Below are 19,393 nucleotides of genomic sequence, written 5' to 3'. Positions count from 1 at the left end.
CTGTCTACAACATTTGGGTTACGGAGAAATTAGAAAGTATTCAATGATAATTATAGAATTTGTAATTCTTTGTTTAAACGTATAGTCAATAACACAGTCTTGCCAAAGAATTGCAAGATTGTGCTCTTGGCATAAGCTATTAGTTAATGTCTGGGATTTATTTTGGTTCTCTTGTTTTAGAATGATCTTGCTTATATACATCCTTTACTTGTGTTTCTACTTCATACAAGGACCATTGCCCATATGGTTACATAGGTATAAAACTATATGTCAAGCAATTTTTGAACCTTAACACATAAAATAAACCAATTTATCTCTGGAATTCTATTTCCTTCATATTGGACGTGTTGAGTTGTGTTTACCTTATCCTTAACATTTTGTTCTTTTTGTTTAATTTTCTCCTAGGCATTCTCCATGCCTGTAATTTTGGTTGAGAACAGTGGGCGATGCAATAAAAATGAAAGTGGTGAAAAGGTCAGTTGCTTACCTATTTTGTCCTGTTACCATTCTTAGAATTTGCTATCAGCTTCTTCTAGTACTTTTACAACTTGGCATAAGTTCACTGGTAATTGCTGCCATCATTATAGGTTCTTCCAAACGGAATTTCATGGATACCAAATTTGGTGAAAACTATCATAGATGTTGTTTCAAATGGAAGTAAGGGTATCTTGGTTGACAAGAAGTTGATTGAGGGACCTAACCCAAATGAACAACACAAATGGTGGATACCCTTGATTGCAGCAGCTCAAGTAAGTTTCTAAATCTACAAGATTAGCTAACATATATGTGGCTCTGTTATTGTAGTGTTTTGACATAATTGCTTTCAGGAAATTTTTTTAACTGAGTTACCTCGCAAAATGAATCATGCAAAACTTGGAAAAAAATAATAAAACATGCAAATTTTGCTGGCTGTGGAAGGCAAAAGTAATGCTTGTAGTGTAGAGGAAGTACATTTTGTAGCCTTATTTCCATCTTCTTGAATCTTGATACCTGAATTTAGTTTCTTTCCCTTTCACTCGAAGTCTATCACATGTCAAAGCCTTTAGGTCGGTTTTTGTTGTTGTTTTGGGGAGGGGGGTTGTGACTTGTGAGGTGGGGGGTCAAAAACTATCCCGTCTTATAAAAATAACTCATATTCTGGATAGTCTCCACTGGAATTGCTAGCCACTACAGAAATTTTTTACTGTATACTCATTCTGATAATTTCAGCAGCGTCTCAACAATGTGATGGTTTGTTATCAGAATGAGTATACAGAGTATTTTGCCTCTTGGCAACTTTCCTACCCTATAAGGCAGTTCATTAATTTGCTGAAATTGAAGAGTTCCTGAGACAGAAAATTTATGTTGTGATTTGACCCCCCCCCCTTTTTTTTTGCTGCAGTATCTTTTGGTACAGAAGATTCGTGGTTTGATCAAAGATGATATCGCCAAGGAAAGTAAACCTGCATGGGAACTCCGAGATATTGGTGCAGCCAAGCGCAAGTTCTAATGGCCTCTCATTTTGCTTCTCTCTCTTCCCTCTGACAGCATCTCAACTGTGTTTCTCATCACTTCTATAGAGGTTGTTAGAGTCAGCTTAGTGGTAACCTTCGGCAACTTGAGCGATTTTGAGTATCTAAGAGTGCTGGCTCTTTTATCCATCTATTTATTGTTTTTTTTAGTATTTGGGCAATGAATCACGCTATATTATTATTTTTATTTCAATCTGGTTTGATAGAACTACTACCATTGTATCTAATGAAGTACTGAATAATTTTCACTTAATGAGGAATCTGGTTTTGTAAAAAAATTTGCAATATTGCAGTATTGCCGTAACATTGGTTATCTCTGTTTTTGTGGTTGGATCTTGGATGTGTTATAAATAGGGGGAAAAAAAAGGTATCGTATTACAGACTTCCCTAATTTACAAAACATTACATTTAAGTTCGCACATAATTAAATTCGTGTATAAGGCAAACCTAAATGATTGGAGCTTTGGAGGTCTTTAGTTCATATATTACTCCGTAGTAAATACTCTGTTAATATAAACCATTTCAAACTATTATTTGGTACACAAAGTATCCAAGTTGGGAAAATAAATCAAACAATTGAAATTGAAGGACGTTATTAATGAAAATATATGATTAGAAAGAGAATTAGAGGGACGAGTTAGGGCCATTGCTTTCTTGAACACCATGGACCAAACATGATAGGTAATTGAGTAATTGCGTCAAAAGGCAGTACTTTTGATCCTCAATAAGGTGGGTAGAGTTGTGTCATAATGTCTTTCTCAACCAACATTAGCAATGCTAGTAAATTAACTACTAGTCCCTCACTCGGATTATATGGTTGGTTTTAGTAGAATTTATTATAGTTAAATTGGATGCACTCATTTATTTGATTATAAGTATCACATATTGAGATATACTCCGTATAATATAGTCGTAACTATATGAAACAAGTTTCGGTCATTAGCAGCTTAGTCGTAAAGATTGGACGAGTCTAAATGTGACAAAGAAATATGGACAAAAAGAGATTAGGTTGAGTCACTTGAGTGGCTATCCATTTCATCCTTGGAAGACTCTACACAGTGCTTATGCCTTTTGGCTATGTGAATCAGATTCATTGATGATTGTCATTTTCTTTTTTTAAGTGGAGTATCCTTCTTGTTATTGTCAATTTTATCTAGTATACTGCTTACATTCGTTATATTCTACAAAAAAAAAAAAAAAAAAAAAAAAACTTATCCAATTAACATCCTAGGAAACCTTTTTTTCTAAAGCATTATGTCTTTATAGTAAGTCTTGTCAATCCATCCAAGTAATCTCAAAGATCATATGTCTATTATGTTGTTTCATGTACTACCTCTGTTTCTTATTATTTGCAACGATTTGACATAAAGTTGTGAGTAAAAAATGTCTAATCGTTGCAAATAATATGAAACAGAGGTAGTATAAAAAAATAATGTAACTATCATATTAGGTCATACAGCTGCAATAGCATAATCATTGTGAAATGGTCATTGATTTGTATTTGTTTGGAGGACTTTCCTACAAAATGACTTTGTTCAATCTTATCTCATTCTCATATACGAGTACTTCACAATGGAAATGTAAACCTTCACAACTCCATGGGATCTCCAAGTCAAGGTTTCGAGTTTGGAAAAATGTATCACACTCACCCAATCGTCCACACCTCACATTTTATGTAGCTTATTGTCACGGAATGAGCTCAGATTGCTAGTGCGGCGCCTGAATCCCCGGCTTGATCCAGGCCAACCTTCTCCATATGCGCAACAAGCTAATAAGTAGAGGAAAGCACACGCGATGACACTAACTTGCACCACAAATACATGCATCAATAAGGCACACAGACAAAGAAGGGTTGTTTCGTATGGGACTTGCTGGGCCAGTGCATCAGGAAAACTGTCAGCACGTGACATTATGCTTAATAAAACTTATCTAAGTGTTATTTTATGTCAATGATTAATGCTTGAACTAGTAACATTTATACTTCATGTCAGACAAATTTAAATCAACTGTTCAATCACTAGAAAATATTCACAAGCCAATCAAATTGATCTTATTCGACCCTCACCCAATATGAAGTATCCATTTAACAATTATCAAAGATACTCCTCGACCAACTACAAACAATCACAATCTAATCAAATTGACCCAATTCGACCCATACCCAATCTAATAATCCATTTAACAAATCCAAAAGATAATGACCAACAAAAGTTCAAAACAATGAGATCACACCATTGTCAACCCTAAAACATAGAATCTCCACCATAAAATTAGGTGGTAGTCTAAATTACCCCTTTTGAAATTCCACATCCACGTGTCTCATCCTCGAGCACTTTCGTGTCAAAACACTTCTCTTTCTCTCTCTTCCCCTGTTCAGCGTTTCACAATCAAATCACCCACATTCATAGTATTATAAAAGCAGGTCGTAAGTAAGAGCACGAGGATTAGCTGAGAGTTTCGCCAAATAAAACAAATCACAAGTTACACACTCTAAAGTTATCTTTTCATTAAAAAAGTTAGCAAATTGGGCAATTAATATTAATTGACCAAAAATTAAAAACTAAATTCTGGGATTTCTTAAAAAATTTGTGGGTGTGAATTAATTTTTATAAAGAAAAAAAATTGATCAACCAATGGAAGGAAAGAAAAAGGTGTTGGAAGGAGGACAGGTAATGGACGGTTCAGATATAATGGAGTTGGTTGAAAATAAGGAGGTGTTCAGTAAATATGTGGATCACAAGTTCAAAGAACTTGATGTTGACAAGGATGGTAAGTTATCTGTGAAAGAACTTCAACCTGCTGTTGCTGATATTGGTGTTGCTCTTGGTCTTCCTCCTAAAGGCTCTTCTTCTGACTCTGATCACATCTATTCCGAGGTCAGTTTGTCTTTTCTACCTTTCGAGTACATGTTAATATGTTATTGATAGAGTATATAAATGGATCCTGCACTTTAATCATCATTATGTTAATCCGGTAACTTTTTACGTACTTTGCTTGACTTTTCTATGTAACTAATACTTAGTCTAGCCTGTTTATGTGTGTGTTACTAATGTTATGATCGTGTAAGTTACAAAGGATAGTTTTATAATTGTCGTTATTAGGTGTACGTCTAGTGTCTAATTTGTACCTGTGTTGTGTTATTATCCGTTTTCATTCAACAAAGGTTATATGGAGAATCTAATACGAGTACCAGAGAAGTGAACAATTAGGAAATTACCCAAATGGGTGTGAATGAGTGATACTCATTCTGGCCACAAATAATCTACGTGTATCATATCGGGTGTATTCCTTACAGGATGTCGATAAAGAAATCTTCTAAGTTATTGATATGTTATTTGTGGACGGAGGGAGTATGTTATTGGTATAGTTGGGTTATGTTAGCAATTCTAGGGTTATTGGCTTCTAGGGACTAAGGGAGTGGAATGGTAAAAAACGTGGGATATTATTTCACTGGTGAATTAGATAAGATTAAGATTGTCTATTGTACAATTGAAGCTCACACATTCTTCAACGTGGACAAATTTTTTGGTCTGTAGTGTAGTAAAACTAGTGGTTTTGAAGAATTGAAAAAGAGGGGCCATAAGTTTTCGTTTTTATTGCTTGGTATGTGAAAAGATCCAATTTTGAATAGTTTTGGTAGTTTAATTAGTTAACTTCTTGATAAGATTCTGAAAACTGGTTGAAAAAAAATCTGTTTGAGCTTTGAGTTCTTTTTTAGATAATTAGATGCTAAAGTCTTTAAGAGGTTCTAAACCTATATTTCAATTTTTGTGCATCTTCGTGGACCCAATAGGAAAAGTAATTTGAAGGATGAATTGTCTAGAAATTGTACTAGAGATTTGGATTTGGAAATGGGCTAACAAAATCAATTGTCGGTGCCTTTTTAGCTAACAAAGTTTGAAAGCCATATGACCGATTTTGCATGTTCTCATGAATCCAAAATGGAAACAGACGAGGGTCTGCACGGTGGGCAGGACCCTGTAGGGTGTCTACGGTCCGTGTTTATCATGGTTTTCATTACATTGCCTGTTTTAGAGAGGTTTTAAGAATATTGCGAAGTACATTGTCGTAGAATGTAGGTATTTTACTATTGTGTCATTGATTTGTATACTTCTAAGACTTTTATCTATGTGTTTCTACTAAGAAGTTATACTTCTTTGATGGTAGCTGGTTTGACATATCTGGAGGCATAGTTGTTACTTAGTTCATCAAGGAAAACCGTATTTAATAATGGCTCCAACGAGATCATTCTACCAAGTACTGAACTTTGACATTAGGAAAATCATTTTAAGAATGGCTTTAGCTGGATCTTTCTACCAATTACCAACTTTAACATTAGTAGATGTTTGCAAATTGGTCCTACATGTCATATTGTCACTCATAGTTAATTCATAGCACTTATTATAGATTCTGACTTTATGGTTACTCATTAGGATGAAGTTACATGTTCTAAAAACTAAAGTAAAAATTAAAAGTATAAGTTAAGTTCTTGAAATAATTCTCAAGGAGCTATAAACCTTATGCCGAAAGGGGGATAGTATTATTGTGACTGATGAGGTTTGTTGACTTAAGTTGTTGATAGAAAGGGATGAAGTTGATGAGCGGAAAAGTATAAAATTGATGTTTTTTTTTTCTTTGACAGCATTTGCTTAATTGTTAAATCAAGGTCTGCATAATTGTTTAAACCTTAGCTTTTGTAGATTGATAGTTGCTTAATACATATTAAATGGCAAAAAAGACAGAAAAGTGACCGGCCTTAATATCCTGCTTTTTCTTTTGATATTTTGGAGTCTCTTTCTGAAAGTAACTGCTATATTTTCTAAAGAAATTACCACAAATACAGTACTAATTTTCTGTGGTTTTGAATAAATCGGAAATTGATGATCCTTGTTTGAACTTTGAAGCTTAATTTCTTACTAGTATAGTTCTTGTTACTTGGTATGTCAGCTTCTAATTTATGCTTCAAGAAGCATGATTCTGCTACTTGATTGATTCAAAAAATTTAATGCAGAAGATCGCAAATCATAGTTACTTAGCTTCCTCTAGAAATATCGTAGGCTCCTACTCAACATGTCATGGACATTTCTCTAGCCAGCTAGACCTTTCTTTTAATAGAAGAAGTCTCTAGTAAACTTGATGCTCTGAAGAATCTTATGTTTGTTTATGCAGAAAATTATAGACTAAGTAGTTAGATAACCGCGAATAGTGGCAGACCATCCTACCAAATGATCCCTATAGTGACCTAATTTATTTTTAATGAGTTCAATATAATATCCTGCAGACCAGCCAAAAAGTGGGCCGCCGGAAGCTTTTTTATGTAGATAGGAAAAAGAGCATTTTTAATATCATACCCACATCACCTTTTCAGCACTAAGTTTCCCAGAATTTGGGATTGTGGGAATAGGGAAGGAAAAGTTTGAAGGGGTTTGGCTCTACCTTTTGTAGGTAATAAGGTAAATCATAAGCTGTACAAGAAACCCAACTTGATCCTGTCCCTAATAGTTACTGAAATTTCCCAAGTTGATTATTTCTAACTTATAATGTATGATCTATCATAGTAAATTGATTTACAAGAGACCTAAATAGGATCGGTCTCTCAATCTGTCATGACCGAATTGTATACCTCATCACCCAAATATGACTAGATCCAAACAACCGATTTGACACCTCTATTATGTGATTAGAAGAGTGGTCCTGTGTTTATCATAGTTATTTTAGGCAACTTGCAAGTGCTTATGTAATGATTAAGACTTCTAGCAAATTGAGCATGAGGCATTCGCAACTATCCTGCTTTGGCCGAAAGTGCTCTTTGGAGTGGGGACCTCCAAGAGAGTTGGTAGTCAATTATAACTGGTTGAAGAGGCAAGCTAACCTTTTCGATCACAATTTTTATGAGGTTCTTAATTAACCTCTTAGTGTAGGCAATAAATTTGGACAAAGGACCACAATTTAGGAAAATATATTAAGATAAGTACACCTAAAGTTATGGAGTATACCAATAGGATGGTTTGGTCGGTTTGTGAAATGTCTCTATCTGCCAATTGAAACTGCGGATCATATAGAGTTCCAAATAAATGCAGTTCTGTGAGCTGTTTGGGTTAAAAGAGGTCAACGATTAACATATTAGTTGTGAGATTCACGTTTTTAAAAGGATGGTGAAAGGTGATATTAAGGTAAAAATCATCTGATAGTTCAAAAATTTAAATAATGAGGAATTTATTAACCATGTAATCCATGACTTTACTTGTTTGATGGCAAAGAGGGCGGCTTGTATTGAGTGTTTGGGGAACTAAAACATACAAATAGCACTAGATACAGATAATGATGCTGTAATAATTTATTCATTTCTGGTGGCTATTATAGGTTCTGAATGAATTCACTCATGGTAAAGAGGAGAAAGTAAGCAAGAGCGAGTTTAAAGAAGTTCTCTCAGACATCCTTATAGGCATGGCTGCTGGATTAAAACGGGACCCCATTGTCATCCTCCGCATTGATGGTGAAGAACTTCATGAATATATAAGTAGTCCTGCTTTTGAGACGGATATGGTGTTAATTTTTTCTGAGATTGCTACTCCAAATGCAACTATGTGTGATCACATTGTCAAAGCTCTGCAAAAGCTTGGTGTTGATCAGGGGTTGCCCCCAATTTCAGATTCTTGGGTAATATACTATTTTCCCTTACTCCTCATCTTATTAGTTATTTCAAGTGCATCATTGACTATACTCTTAGGGTCATGTGCGATTTTGTAGGTTATGAGCAATATTGTGGAACCAGCTTTGGAGTTGTGTACTCAGGACTGTAGTAATGATCAGCAACTGATATCATCTCAGGAGATTTTCCTGGAGGAACTCAAGAAAGTACTCGAAAATATAGTTGAGTGTCTTAGAGAGCAACCTGTGATTGTTGCACACACTGAGAACACCTATGATGGAAGTGCCATCAAGACTCTTTTAGCTAATAAGTTTGAAATAGACAAGGTAAATCCGTCATCCTGTGACTTATCACACATATGACATATCAAACCTCATAATTGTCGTAACTGACTAGATGACAATTCTTACAACATTACTCGGACTCTTGTGACTTATTACACACATCAAACCTCATACATTTGTTGGATCCTTGACACTGCCACGAACCTGTCAAATATTTGTTCCCTGGTCCATGTAACATAGTTAGAAATCTTAGAATCATTGGGAGAAACTAATGTTATTGTTTGTGGATGATATATATAGGTACTGAATGCTGTGCTGGAAGCTATACCTAGAGATAAGAATGGAAGATTGTCTAAGGAGTATCTTCACTTGGCATTAGATTCATTGGCCCCATCTGCTGATTTGCCTCCATATGGTGCTATTGCTGAGGTATATCTAAGCTCTTTAGACTCTTAATACTAAAGCGTAGACAAAATTGTTATGGAAGCTGTCTATCTGTCTTTCATTATGTTTAAGTAATGCTTTACTATTAGTCACAGCTGACATAGTTAAAAATACTATGAACAGATGGACAAGGTTACTGATGAAGTGTTTAAGATGGTAGATGCTGACGACGGGAAACTCGTAAAAGAAGAGGAGTTCAAGAAGCTCTTGCTGGAGATCTTAGGGAGTATGATGTTACAATTAGAAGGTAACCCTGTATCGGTTTCAACTAACTCGGTTGTTCATGAGCCCCTTGCCGATCCTACTTCATTTTTGCAGATGGCCTCATAATCTTATCTCACATCACTGATATTGCATATAAAAAATAAATGAAAGCTTATATCCTAATGTGTCTTGAACACTTATGTATTGGAAGCAATTTCAGTTCATGTTGTTAGTATATCTTGTGTTGTTTGGCTTCCTATATATGTTTTGTATTTCCATGTAGCTATTGTAATACAGTAATGTATCCCTGGTACTGGGAAGGGTCACTTTGCATAGTGTTATCTGCTTGAGAAATGTTGATCAATCCATTTGTTACGCCTCGTAAACGCCAATGTCCTTGAGGATCATGACTGTATATGCCAATGTCCATGAGGACCATGACTGTATATGCCAATGTCCATGAGGACCATGACAGTGTAAAACTGTAAAATGGTAGGTAATCCTTCATTTACTACCTTTTTTATGCAAAGAAATTTCTTCATTTTGTAAAATGCTATTAGCTTATGTTGAATAGTTATATGGAGAGCTTATAAGATGTACATTATAGGGAACATATGAGGTCAAATGATGTAGCGACAATCCTACAATTGCTATGTTATTTTCATTCTTATATGGTTTATACATCATTTGAAAGTATGTGCTCTCGGATACATGTAATAAAATATAATCTTCATGTTGATATAGTTATATGGAGAGCTTATTATATGTACATTATAGGGAACATATGAGGTCAAATGATGTAGCGACAATCCTACAATTGCATATGTTATTTCATTCTTAAATTGTTTATACATCATTTGAAAGTACGTGCTCTCAGATACATGTAATGAAATTTAATCTTATAAGATAATAATTTTCAAATCATCATATTACAAATCTTGTTTTAAAAACAAACATTACAAAACTGTTTGCTTTCTCATTATATAATTTATTTATCAACAACATCATAATATTTAATACAAACTTGCATATGCCTAATACAATATATTCCAAATACAAATATTAGGCTTATTCTTTAGCTATCCTTGCTTTGAAATGCTCAAGTGGAAGAACCATACTATAAAGATAAAATGCAACGCTAGCTAGTATAGGCCCAACCCAAAAGACCCAATGATCATTCCAAAGATGCCCCCCTCTCACAACTGCAGGCCCAATACATCTTGCTGGGTTGATAATTGCTCCAGTGTAGCCCTTTTTGGTTGTCACTGTGGTGGACAGATACATAGTCAGCCCAACCACGATACCGGTGATCGAGCACATCACAAGTTGGCCCAAGGCCTTTGACCGCTGTTGGTCAAAGGTCATCCACACCGAGAATAGGAAAATGAAAGTGTAGATAATCTCGGCCCATAGGCCTTGTGCTGTCTCGATCCCAATTGTGGTGAGGCCTTCTGGGCCGGGGGTGGCCACCGCGAGTGTACACCCCCCTAACAAGTAGCTACTTGTTATTGAACCTTTAACCATTGCCTGAAGTGCCCATGCGCCGAGTATAGACCCTATACATTGGGCTATAAGATATATCATGGCTCGCGATAAGGATATGAGGCCCATAAAGGCCGCGGAGATGGTGATCGTTGGGTTGCTATGGCCACCCGAAATGGGGTGTGTAGCAAGGCGAAGAAATGCTACAATGAGAGCAACAAAACAAGCAAATACAATGTTTGGTGTTTCATGACTAATCTTAGAGGATATGAAAATGGTATCTAACATGAATACTAAAATGGCTGTGCTTAGGAGTTCTGCCACGGATGCTCTCCATACCTGAAATTGGTCACACTTTATAGTTATTATTAGCATTAAACCATTAATATAAATGCTTTATAACAAAGTACCAAAAACAATTAGATTCAAGCTTCATTTGATACATGTGACAACCATTACGAGTATTCGATTTATGATCAAGCGGGTGAGGGTGGAACTTTAAACCCTTAAATTAGAAGCCATGTTTGTACTTTTGAATTCCAAATTATGCGATCTTTGAAAAGGATTTCATAATAGAAGTTTTTCTTTAACTTGATTTCACATTATGTAGGAACACAATTTTCTTTTTTAATTTATTTATTATTTTATTTTTAACAAAACCAATTCGCACATTATAACCTTTTTTTTTTTGTGTGTGTTTAGAGAGCTAAGGGCGGGGGTGATGAGAACCGATCGCAAAATCTCCTGAAATTGGGAAGGAAACTCTAATCACTTGAGCTATCCCCCACTCTCAAAAAGGGTGAGAATACCTGTGATGAGAAAATTTCTTCGTAGCCTATCCAGTGAAGGAATTTCGCAGTCCTCCCAACTCTTTTCTCTACTATAGTTTCCTCCTTTTTGTACCTAAAAAAATGTTGTATTAATATTAATGACGCAAATTCAAAGTATAAGGTATCAAATGATTACCCCGCGCGCGCGCGCACACACAAAAAAAAAAAAAAAAAAAAAAAAAAAAAAAAAAAAAGTAAATTACCAGGGAGTTGAAGGCTTTGAAGGGGGAGTGGCTGAAACTGGAAGAATTCTAGTATTTGTTGCTCCATCAAATTTATTAATTTGATTTTCATTATCTCTATCAACAACAATACTATCAACCATTATTGGAGCAACCAAATAAATATAAAATACTTCTATGCTATGCTCTTTTTTATGTAGAAGATTTGTTCAATGGTGCTGTTACTACAAGTCTACAATTATTTGTTACATTTTGACTTGTATATATAGGGCTTCCTATACCCCACTTTACTAATTATAAAGATATTAATATTATTCTCTTGTATGATATTTTTTTTCTTCTTAATTTAAGAAGGTGAAAATGATAGAGATAAATTAATAAAAAAAAATGCATGTTTATAATAGTTATAATTAATAAAAATAACTTTTTATGGTATAAATAGTGTACTCCACTTTTTTTTTTTGTTTACAAATAATGTACTTCACATAAGTAAGAGATTTTTTTTATTTTTTTTTGAAGGAAGTGTACATAATTAAGACATTAGTCCCTTCACTAATAATTAATGTTGTTCACTTAAACTTTTTTTTTTGGTAGATAAGATAATTGTTATATTATTTTGAAACTTTTACATGCCAACCAAATAACCAACCCAAATTAACGGATTATTGTATAATTGTATTATACCTTGGAACTTATAACAATGAGATATTTTCAGTATTTATAAGAATAAGTTTTAAACAGTTCATATTTACCACGTAATTTTAAAGTACACTTATAAATGGTGAGAATAACACGATGTATAAGGCATCTTTAATTGTCCCTTTTCAAGTCTATATATGGATATAATGGGTTACGTAAACCATATATCAGTGCTTCAGTTCACAATTGGATTTTCAAGACTATGACTAGCTAAGAAGATCTCAAATTAATGTTATTAGACATTGCCCTTGGGCACTGGTTAATGAATCATTTAATGAGATATTTGGTGTGTTGTACATATATGATACTTCCATATCATGATACGTAGTATAAGATATTATTTACTTATATAAATTAAAGTAACTATTATCAGTACGACGTAAGTATTAAGAAACATCAATTGTCAATGTGTAACCTCAAATTTGCGGGTGTTTTAAAAAAATTTATGTATTATGAAATGGCTAGAAAGAGTAATAATTATACAAAAAAACTTATGTAATTTTCATGTTGTGTTTACTTTTTGTCATTTGAATCATGCATTTTTTTTTTTTTTGAGTAAGAACTAGATTAGACCCGTGCGATGCACATGTTACAAAAATTATTGAAATAAAATAGCTTATTTCTATTATTTATTTTCCCATATATACTTATAAATTAGATCATAAAAGATATCTAGCTATCATCATAAATTCCATGAGTAACAAAATATAAAATAAAAGTCAATCTGATCTAATCAAACCATATGCATACCAATTTATAATACTCCATATCTAAGAGTTCAAAAAACAAAAAAAAAATTACTTGTAATTTAAAGATCCTAATTTAAATAAATAGAAGCACCTTGGAAATACAAAACAATGCTAACATCTATTTCATAGCATCCTTAAAAAAAATAAATTAATAATAACATTAAAACCTAAAAAAAAGACTTTGTAGTTACCTAAAAAGTTTAAGCTTGATATCAATTTATTTATTCCAACAAAAAAAAATATTTATTTATTTATTTATTGACAAAGATTGAAATGAAAATGATTAAAAATAACCAATTTCTCAAAAAAAAAAAAAAACAAAAATATATATGACATTATAAGTGCATTTGGCAGGAAATTCTTTTATGAAAAAGTGACACATATACAGTTTGGGAGAGAGGATGATGTCAGCAGTTTTTTGTTTTAGTAATAGTTAATAGATAAAGACCTTATAAATAACACATTTCACAAATTAGTCGGCCCAAACCACTTGAGAGTAATCGGAGAAGACATATTTATCAAATGATATCTCTAATTAATTAATTAATCTACACACTACGTAGATGAATTTTTTTTTCTATATTCATTCTTTCATTGTTGTCCATGCATGAACAAAATAGGATACTATTACTTGACATCTTTTCACGTCTTAAAACGAATCAAAAAGAAGACTTAATTGGTCAAGTAGTAATTCATTTTCAAAAGTGGGGTAATATATAGATCGAACATTTCCCTGCTACAAAACTTAAGGCTATACACCAACAATATTTTGGCCAACAAAAATAATGCAATAAATAGATGTCCTCTCACAAATCTCTTTCCTCTATCCAATTATTAATTGTACAAATTCCATGCACGAAGGGCAAGCTATGTCGTCCACAATGACAAATTCTTTGTGTGATGGAAATTACTTTGCAAATTCTTTAATATTATTCATATTTATGACAAAAAAAAGACTAGTGTGTTCTAGGAATGACTCGTGTAAATGGTTCGGCATCATGACAATAATTTTGTAAAAAAAAATATACAAAGGACAAAAATAGATCGAATTGAAGTATCATATCAAACGAAACTTGGCTAGTGAAATATGCAATAAGGTTGATTCTACATGCGGTGATTGCGGTCGACCGGCTAGGCCCTAACCAAAATTGATCTATATTAGGTGGCAAGTGTTTGCAAGCTAGGGGTGCTAAAGTCGGATAATCTGGATTTGATTTGAATATCTAGTACTATTTTGAATTAGATATCTGGTTCATCTTACTTTGTAGTTGATTTAGTTCAATAATTAAGTCCACTTCAGACAAAAGAACAAAAAAAATTTGAATTGAATTATCATATCATAACGAAACCTGACTAGCTAGGGAAGTATGCAATTGTGAGGTTTTGAGTTTTTTAGCTCTACATGCGCTGATTACGATCGACCAACTAGTCCCTAACCAAAATTGATCTTTAGTTGTCATCTTAAAGTGGCTAGTGATGGCAAGCTAGGGGTGTTTAAGTTGGATGATTTGAATCTAATTTGAATGTCTAGTATTTTGAGTTGGATACCTATTTCATCTTACATTATAATTGATTTATTAGTTCAATATTTTAGTTCAAATCAAACAATTTCTAACTGATTAGTATTAGGTAAGATATGATGCCATTTTTTGTTTTGCCTATTTTTGTATTATGTAATTCAAGCTCCAAGTGAATGGACCAAAGATTTGGGCTGCCCAATTTCATTGTTGGTTGAATACCAGCTGCAAAGCCTGCTTTTCGTTGTAACAGAAGGCCTGTTAGGCTGTTTGTTACTACACAATTCACAATAGGTCCTATCACTCATTCACTCCTATGGTCCTATGACCTTAAAAATACAGTATGGTAGTATGATATAGACCTGACAATTTTGACCCAGACCTGATAATCCGATTTATGACCCGAAATCGACCCAAAAGCATTAACCCAAAATTGACCCGACCCGACCCATAACAGACCCAAAATTGGAGTTGACCCGATATTGACCAAACACCCGAATTTACCTGACCCGAAGTTGACCCGTTATTCGAAATGACCTGACCGGACCTGAAATTGACTTGAAGTGGTCTGACCCGAATAGACCCGACACACAAAATTTTCCGAACTAAAACTACCTTATAACTGAACTAAAAATGTCTAATGCCAAAAATGACTCAAGTTGTTCATCTCCAACGGTACCCAAGCTAATAAACTGAATTCATAATTCTTATTATAACAATAACAAAATATAAAATTATTGATTTGAGCTTGATCCACAAATGGAACAACTCGAACATGACTTGACCCAATTTTGACCTGACCCGATATGATCCGAACATACTCGACCCAAAAATGGTCTGACCCGAACATATTCGACCCAAAAATGACCCAACCCAAACTCAACCCGATACCTTACCCAAGTCATACCCAAAACATGAATTGATCCGACCTGACCCATACTCGATTCGAATATTAGCTTACCTGAAATGACCCGACTCAGACCCGACCTAAATGTATGACCCATTTACTAGGTCTAGTATGATGGTAAGAAAAAGGGTAATGAATCTAATGATACACATCACAGTGATTAACTTGGTATTTTCCCACTTGCCACACCCTCGCTTACACATAAAATTGGTCCTATTCAATTCAATTGACTTAACACTTTATTTGTATTGAAATTATTAACATATTAATATAAGTATATTTTTAAGATATGAATTGAAGAAGGTATCTTAGCAAATTAAATTTAAATTAATCTCTAATAGTCTTACCGGTCAACCTAATTTGAGTTAGCGTCTTAACATACTGTTGAGATGATATGGTTTTGATGATTATAAACAAATGATGCTTATTAACTAACTTGTGTGTTGATGTGCATATTAAACAAGTCATGGAGGATTGATCCTTGTATATCATGAAGATGGTTAGCGCAATAATCAGTGAAGTTCCCATGAGGGTATTTCTTAAAAGAAGTTCCTAATAAATATGGAACAAGTATTTAAAGTTATATTATTACTATATTTATTATTATTATTATTTAATTATGTTAGTTTAAGACTTTTATTTCTATACTTCACTTTGGTTTGATGAAAGTGTGTCAAGTGTACAGGTTTTTAGGCACGTTCTTGAGAAAGGAACAAGTTCCGGAGTTGGAACCAGGGAAGTTCTTGATCTCTACATGAAATACACTGCAAATTAATCGAAGGAAGAAAATAGAAAAGTTCAAGTCAAGTGTTCCTTTAGGAGTCTATATACAAGATCCTATGGAAGCACTATCAAGTTCCCTAAGTGGAAAATCAACATGCAGAGTAGCATGGAGCATGAAGACAAAAGATATGAGTTTATTTTCTAGGATTCATGTAAGTATGTAGAAACTTGAAAGGTATTGGAACTCACGGTACCAAAAGGAACTTGAAGGAGGTACAAAATTGATCTTCTCTAAATAAGCGTTCAACTATATTGAATTCTTATTTAGATATTTTTCCTAAGGAAAATACTTTATAAAACAAAGTTTTATTAATGTGATAAAAGTAAATATATTTTGGAAGAAAAGATTTTCTTTCGTTTTTTGGAAAATAAACCTAGGATATTATTTTACAAAAACTTATCTTTTCCTAAAAATATCTTTTATTAACTTCGATTGGCTATTTTCAGGGAAAATCGTTTGAGATATTTTAGTACTGAATATTCAAAGGAACTTGTAAAAGTTTGTAATTGGAATAGGTCTTCTTATTACATTTAAGTTGAAAATTATTTTACTGGAAATTACTCTTGTGATTAAATTGATTAAAGAAATGTTTTGGAAAATAAATATCTTGGATACCTTATTTTACCAAACGTTTTCTTTTTCTCCAAGGATTGATTTAAGCACTCCCTATAATTTCTCTCCAAGAAAACAGTTTTCAAATGGTTACCCATATGTCACGTTCATCACTTCTTTCCCACGTTCTCCACTATACTGATATTGGTTGTTCCTAAAGTTTAGGAACACTAATTGTTAGTTGTAGAGAATATGGAGGAAGTGGGTATGCTTGGGTACATTATATATACTAGTAAGAGGCTTTGCTTTCACTTTCAAATTGCTTGACCATAGAGAGTCTTTGTAAATGGTCTGGTTTTAGTGAGTCATTCCAAATGGGTCTAACTTAAGTGAAAAAGTTTTTCATATAATATATTTTGTTTTCACGTAATAAAGTTAATACCACAAGTTCCAAGTTTCCAAGAGTTCCAAGTTCCTAATTGTTCTTGAGTTTCTGTGTACTAAAGTTAAATCTATTATTGAGTTGTAATTTGAGAAAAAGGTTGAGTTATCTTTTGTAGAGACTTAAAATTGAGTCTTGAGTTTTCAAGCTTCGGGGTTGAAGCTATAGAGAGCATTTGGGGTAGATTTAGTTTCTAAAAGAACTTAAATTCTTATCGGGTTCCTTTAGGTTGTAATAGTATTGCCTATATAGTGAAGTCGATTTAGAAAATCCCAAATGGTCGTGGTTTTTCTTCTTGTTGGGCGCAAGAAGTTTCCACGCTAAAATCTTTCTTGCACTTTTATTTGTTCCATAGCTAGCATTAAACGTTTTTAATTTCCGCAGAATTTGGGAACACTAGTTCCTACACAATTCCCCCCCCTCTTGTGTGCTCCATCCAAAGAACACGTACACAAGAACAATGTCAACCTATCTACGTACTCCCTCTTTCCCTTTTTTATCGATCCATAGAGTAATGTTCACTTTTTTAATAACAAAACAAAATCATGCAAATGGATTTGTGAGTGAGGTTGTTGATACGAGTGATAAAGATAGCAAGTGAGAAAATTTACCAAATAAAATAATATAGCAATCTCAAAGAGACACCATAGCGTGAAATACGGGGCAAACAAAAAGAAACGAATTGAAAGGAGTAGTAAAAATTCATAAGCAAGCCCCACTTTTTAATTTTCAACTATTGGCAAATATGGTAAATAATAGCAAAATTACAGGGGTTTTTTTTTATTTTATTTATTTATTTATTTTATAATTATTATTACTGTTAATGACACAACTTCGTTCTTCTGTCACCTTCGTTTTCTTCAACCTTTCATCTTCCTTTCTCATCAACAATGGTGGATTTACCCCCCAAGTCCCCCAACTACAAAACAAACACCATCTCGAACGCCACAACAAACCCCAACCCGAACACCATCATAAAATGTAATGAAAAACCCTAAGAAAATATAGAAATTAAAGGCGTGGTTAACCCCCAACTGGTAGATGTTTGTCGTTTGTTTGTGAGTTTTTACTCCTTTATTAATTCCCTCAACCTTCATGGTTGCATAGAGAATTCTTCAAATTCAATTGTTGAGGAGAGAGAACAATGGTTTAACTTGTTTAACGACGTTTACCTTTCGTCTGTTTCTGTTAGTCATTAATTGACAAAAACAACCCTAACTTTTTCACCAATATGATTAGCTTGCCACCATGAGAAACATATAACATTTCTCATCTGAATAAACTTTTATTTTCTCAAAATTTATTGGATTATCACTAAAACTTGAAATTCATATTGTTTTTGCAGGTCTAAAAAGCGTAAAGGAACAAGCTCTGAGCACCTTATGGCTAGTGTTTATGATGGAATTAGTCAATCCCTGTATTCATATTGTTTAGCAAGTTATGAAAGTTGTACCCCCTCTCCACGATATAGTTCTTGTGTTAGTTTAGCAAAGAGAGCTAAACTCTCCTCTTGTTTATCTTGTAATCTCGAGTTTGTTGAGAGCTAACCTTCTTTTTCGTCCGTCGTTAAAAAAAAAAAAAAATTAAAAATTCATGGTGTCCCTAATGACTAATGTACACTTAAAAAAAGAAAGAATCCTCTTTGTTAAAAAAAAAAAAAAAAAGAAAGAATCTAAAATGACAAAAATGCCCCTGATATTAAACCTCTCAAGTCTCTTCATTCTTCCGCAGCGCCTCCCTTAGACAAAGTTACAGTCGCCATCTGTTTCTCTCCCTTCAATCTCTTCCACTTTCTTCTCCGGCGAACTCCCGTCTCCGCCGCTGATGGCCGGAAAACCACCGTCGTCTTCAAATTTTGCGAAATGAAAGGTTAATATTCTATTATCTATTCATAATTTAAATACCCGTTTTCTCTCTTACTTTAATTTGCACCATTTTTTCTTCAAATGAAGAAGATGATAAATAAAAAGATATCATCTTTCCCTCTGAATTTATGCGAGTTAATGTAGAAGCTCAGCAATTTTATTTTTTTGGTGAATAAGATTAAGAAGACTGCTTTTTAAAGAAGAATCTGAATTTTAAGCTGCATATAATTTTAGTGGCTTTAATTTATGTGACTATTAAGTGGGATTCTATAAGTTTGAAGGTGAAGAG

At 33.6% G+C, this 19,393-nt stretch overlaps 2 protein-coding genes across 3 annotated transcripts; one reads left to right on the top strand and one right to left on the bottom strand.

Annotated features, from left to right (window-relative positions):
• Window positions 1-3,839: 3,839 nt before the first annotated feature.
• LOC110718598 lies at window positions 3,840-9,694 on the top strand. Of its 2 annotated transcripts, none has more exons than XM_021897459.1 (5): window positions 3,840-4,387; window positions 7,875-8,171; window positions 8,262-8,489; window positions 8,748-8,876; window positions 9,015-9,694. In XM_021897459.1, exons 1-5 carry the CDS (start codon window positions 4,145-4,147, stop codon window positions 9,219-9,221), a joined length of 1,104 nt encoding a protein of 367 aa, XP_021753151.1. In that variant the 5' UTR covers window positions 3,840-4,144; the 3' UTR covers window positions 9,222-9,694. The 2 variants fall into 2 exon arrangements, with proteins under 2 accessions (XP_021753151.1, XP_021753152.1); XM_021897460.1 differs by lacking the exon at window positions 3,840-4,387 and adding an exon at window positions 7,596-7,684.
• Window positions 9,695-9,908: 214 nt separating this feature from the next.
• LOC110718599 (aquaporin-like) lies at window positions 9,909-11,867 on the bottom strand. Its single transcript, XM_021897461.1, has 3 exons — window positions 11,611-11,867; window positions 11,387-11,480; window positions 9,909-10,916 (listed from the first exon to the last, which is right to left on the bottom strand). The coding sequence occupies exons 1-3, from the start codon at window positions 11,730-11,732 to the stop codon at window positions 10,164-10,166; spliced, it is 969 nt and encodes a 322-aa protein (XP_021753153.1). The 5' UTR covers window positions 11,733-11,867; the 3' UTR covers window positions 9,909-10,163.
• Between the last annotated feature and the right edge of the window lie 7,526 nt (window positions 11,868-19,393).

The sequence above is a fragment of the Chenopodium quinoa genome, unplaced genomic scaffold, assembly GCF_001683475.1.
Source record: "Chenopodium quinoa cultivar QQ74 unplaced genomic scaffold, ASM168347v1, whole genome shotgun sequence".
NCBI classification, from domain to species: Eukaryota; Viridiplantae; Streptophyta; class Magnoliopsida; order Caryophyllales; family Amaranthaceae; genus Chenopodium; species Chenopodium quinoa.
Note: the sequence above shows the minus strand (reverse complement) of the source record. Positions and strands in the feature narration are given on the sequence as shown.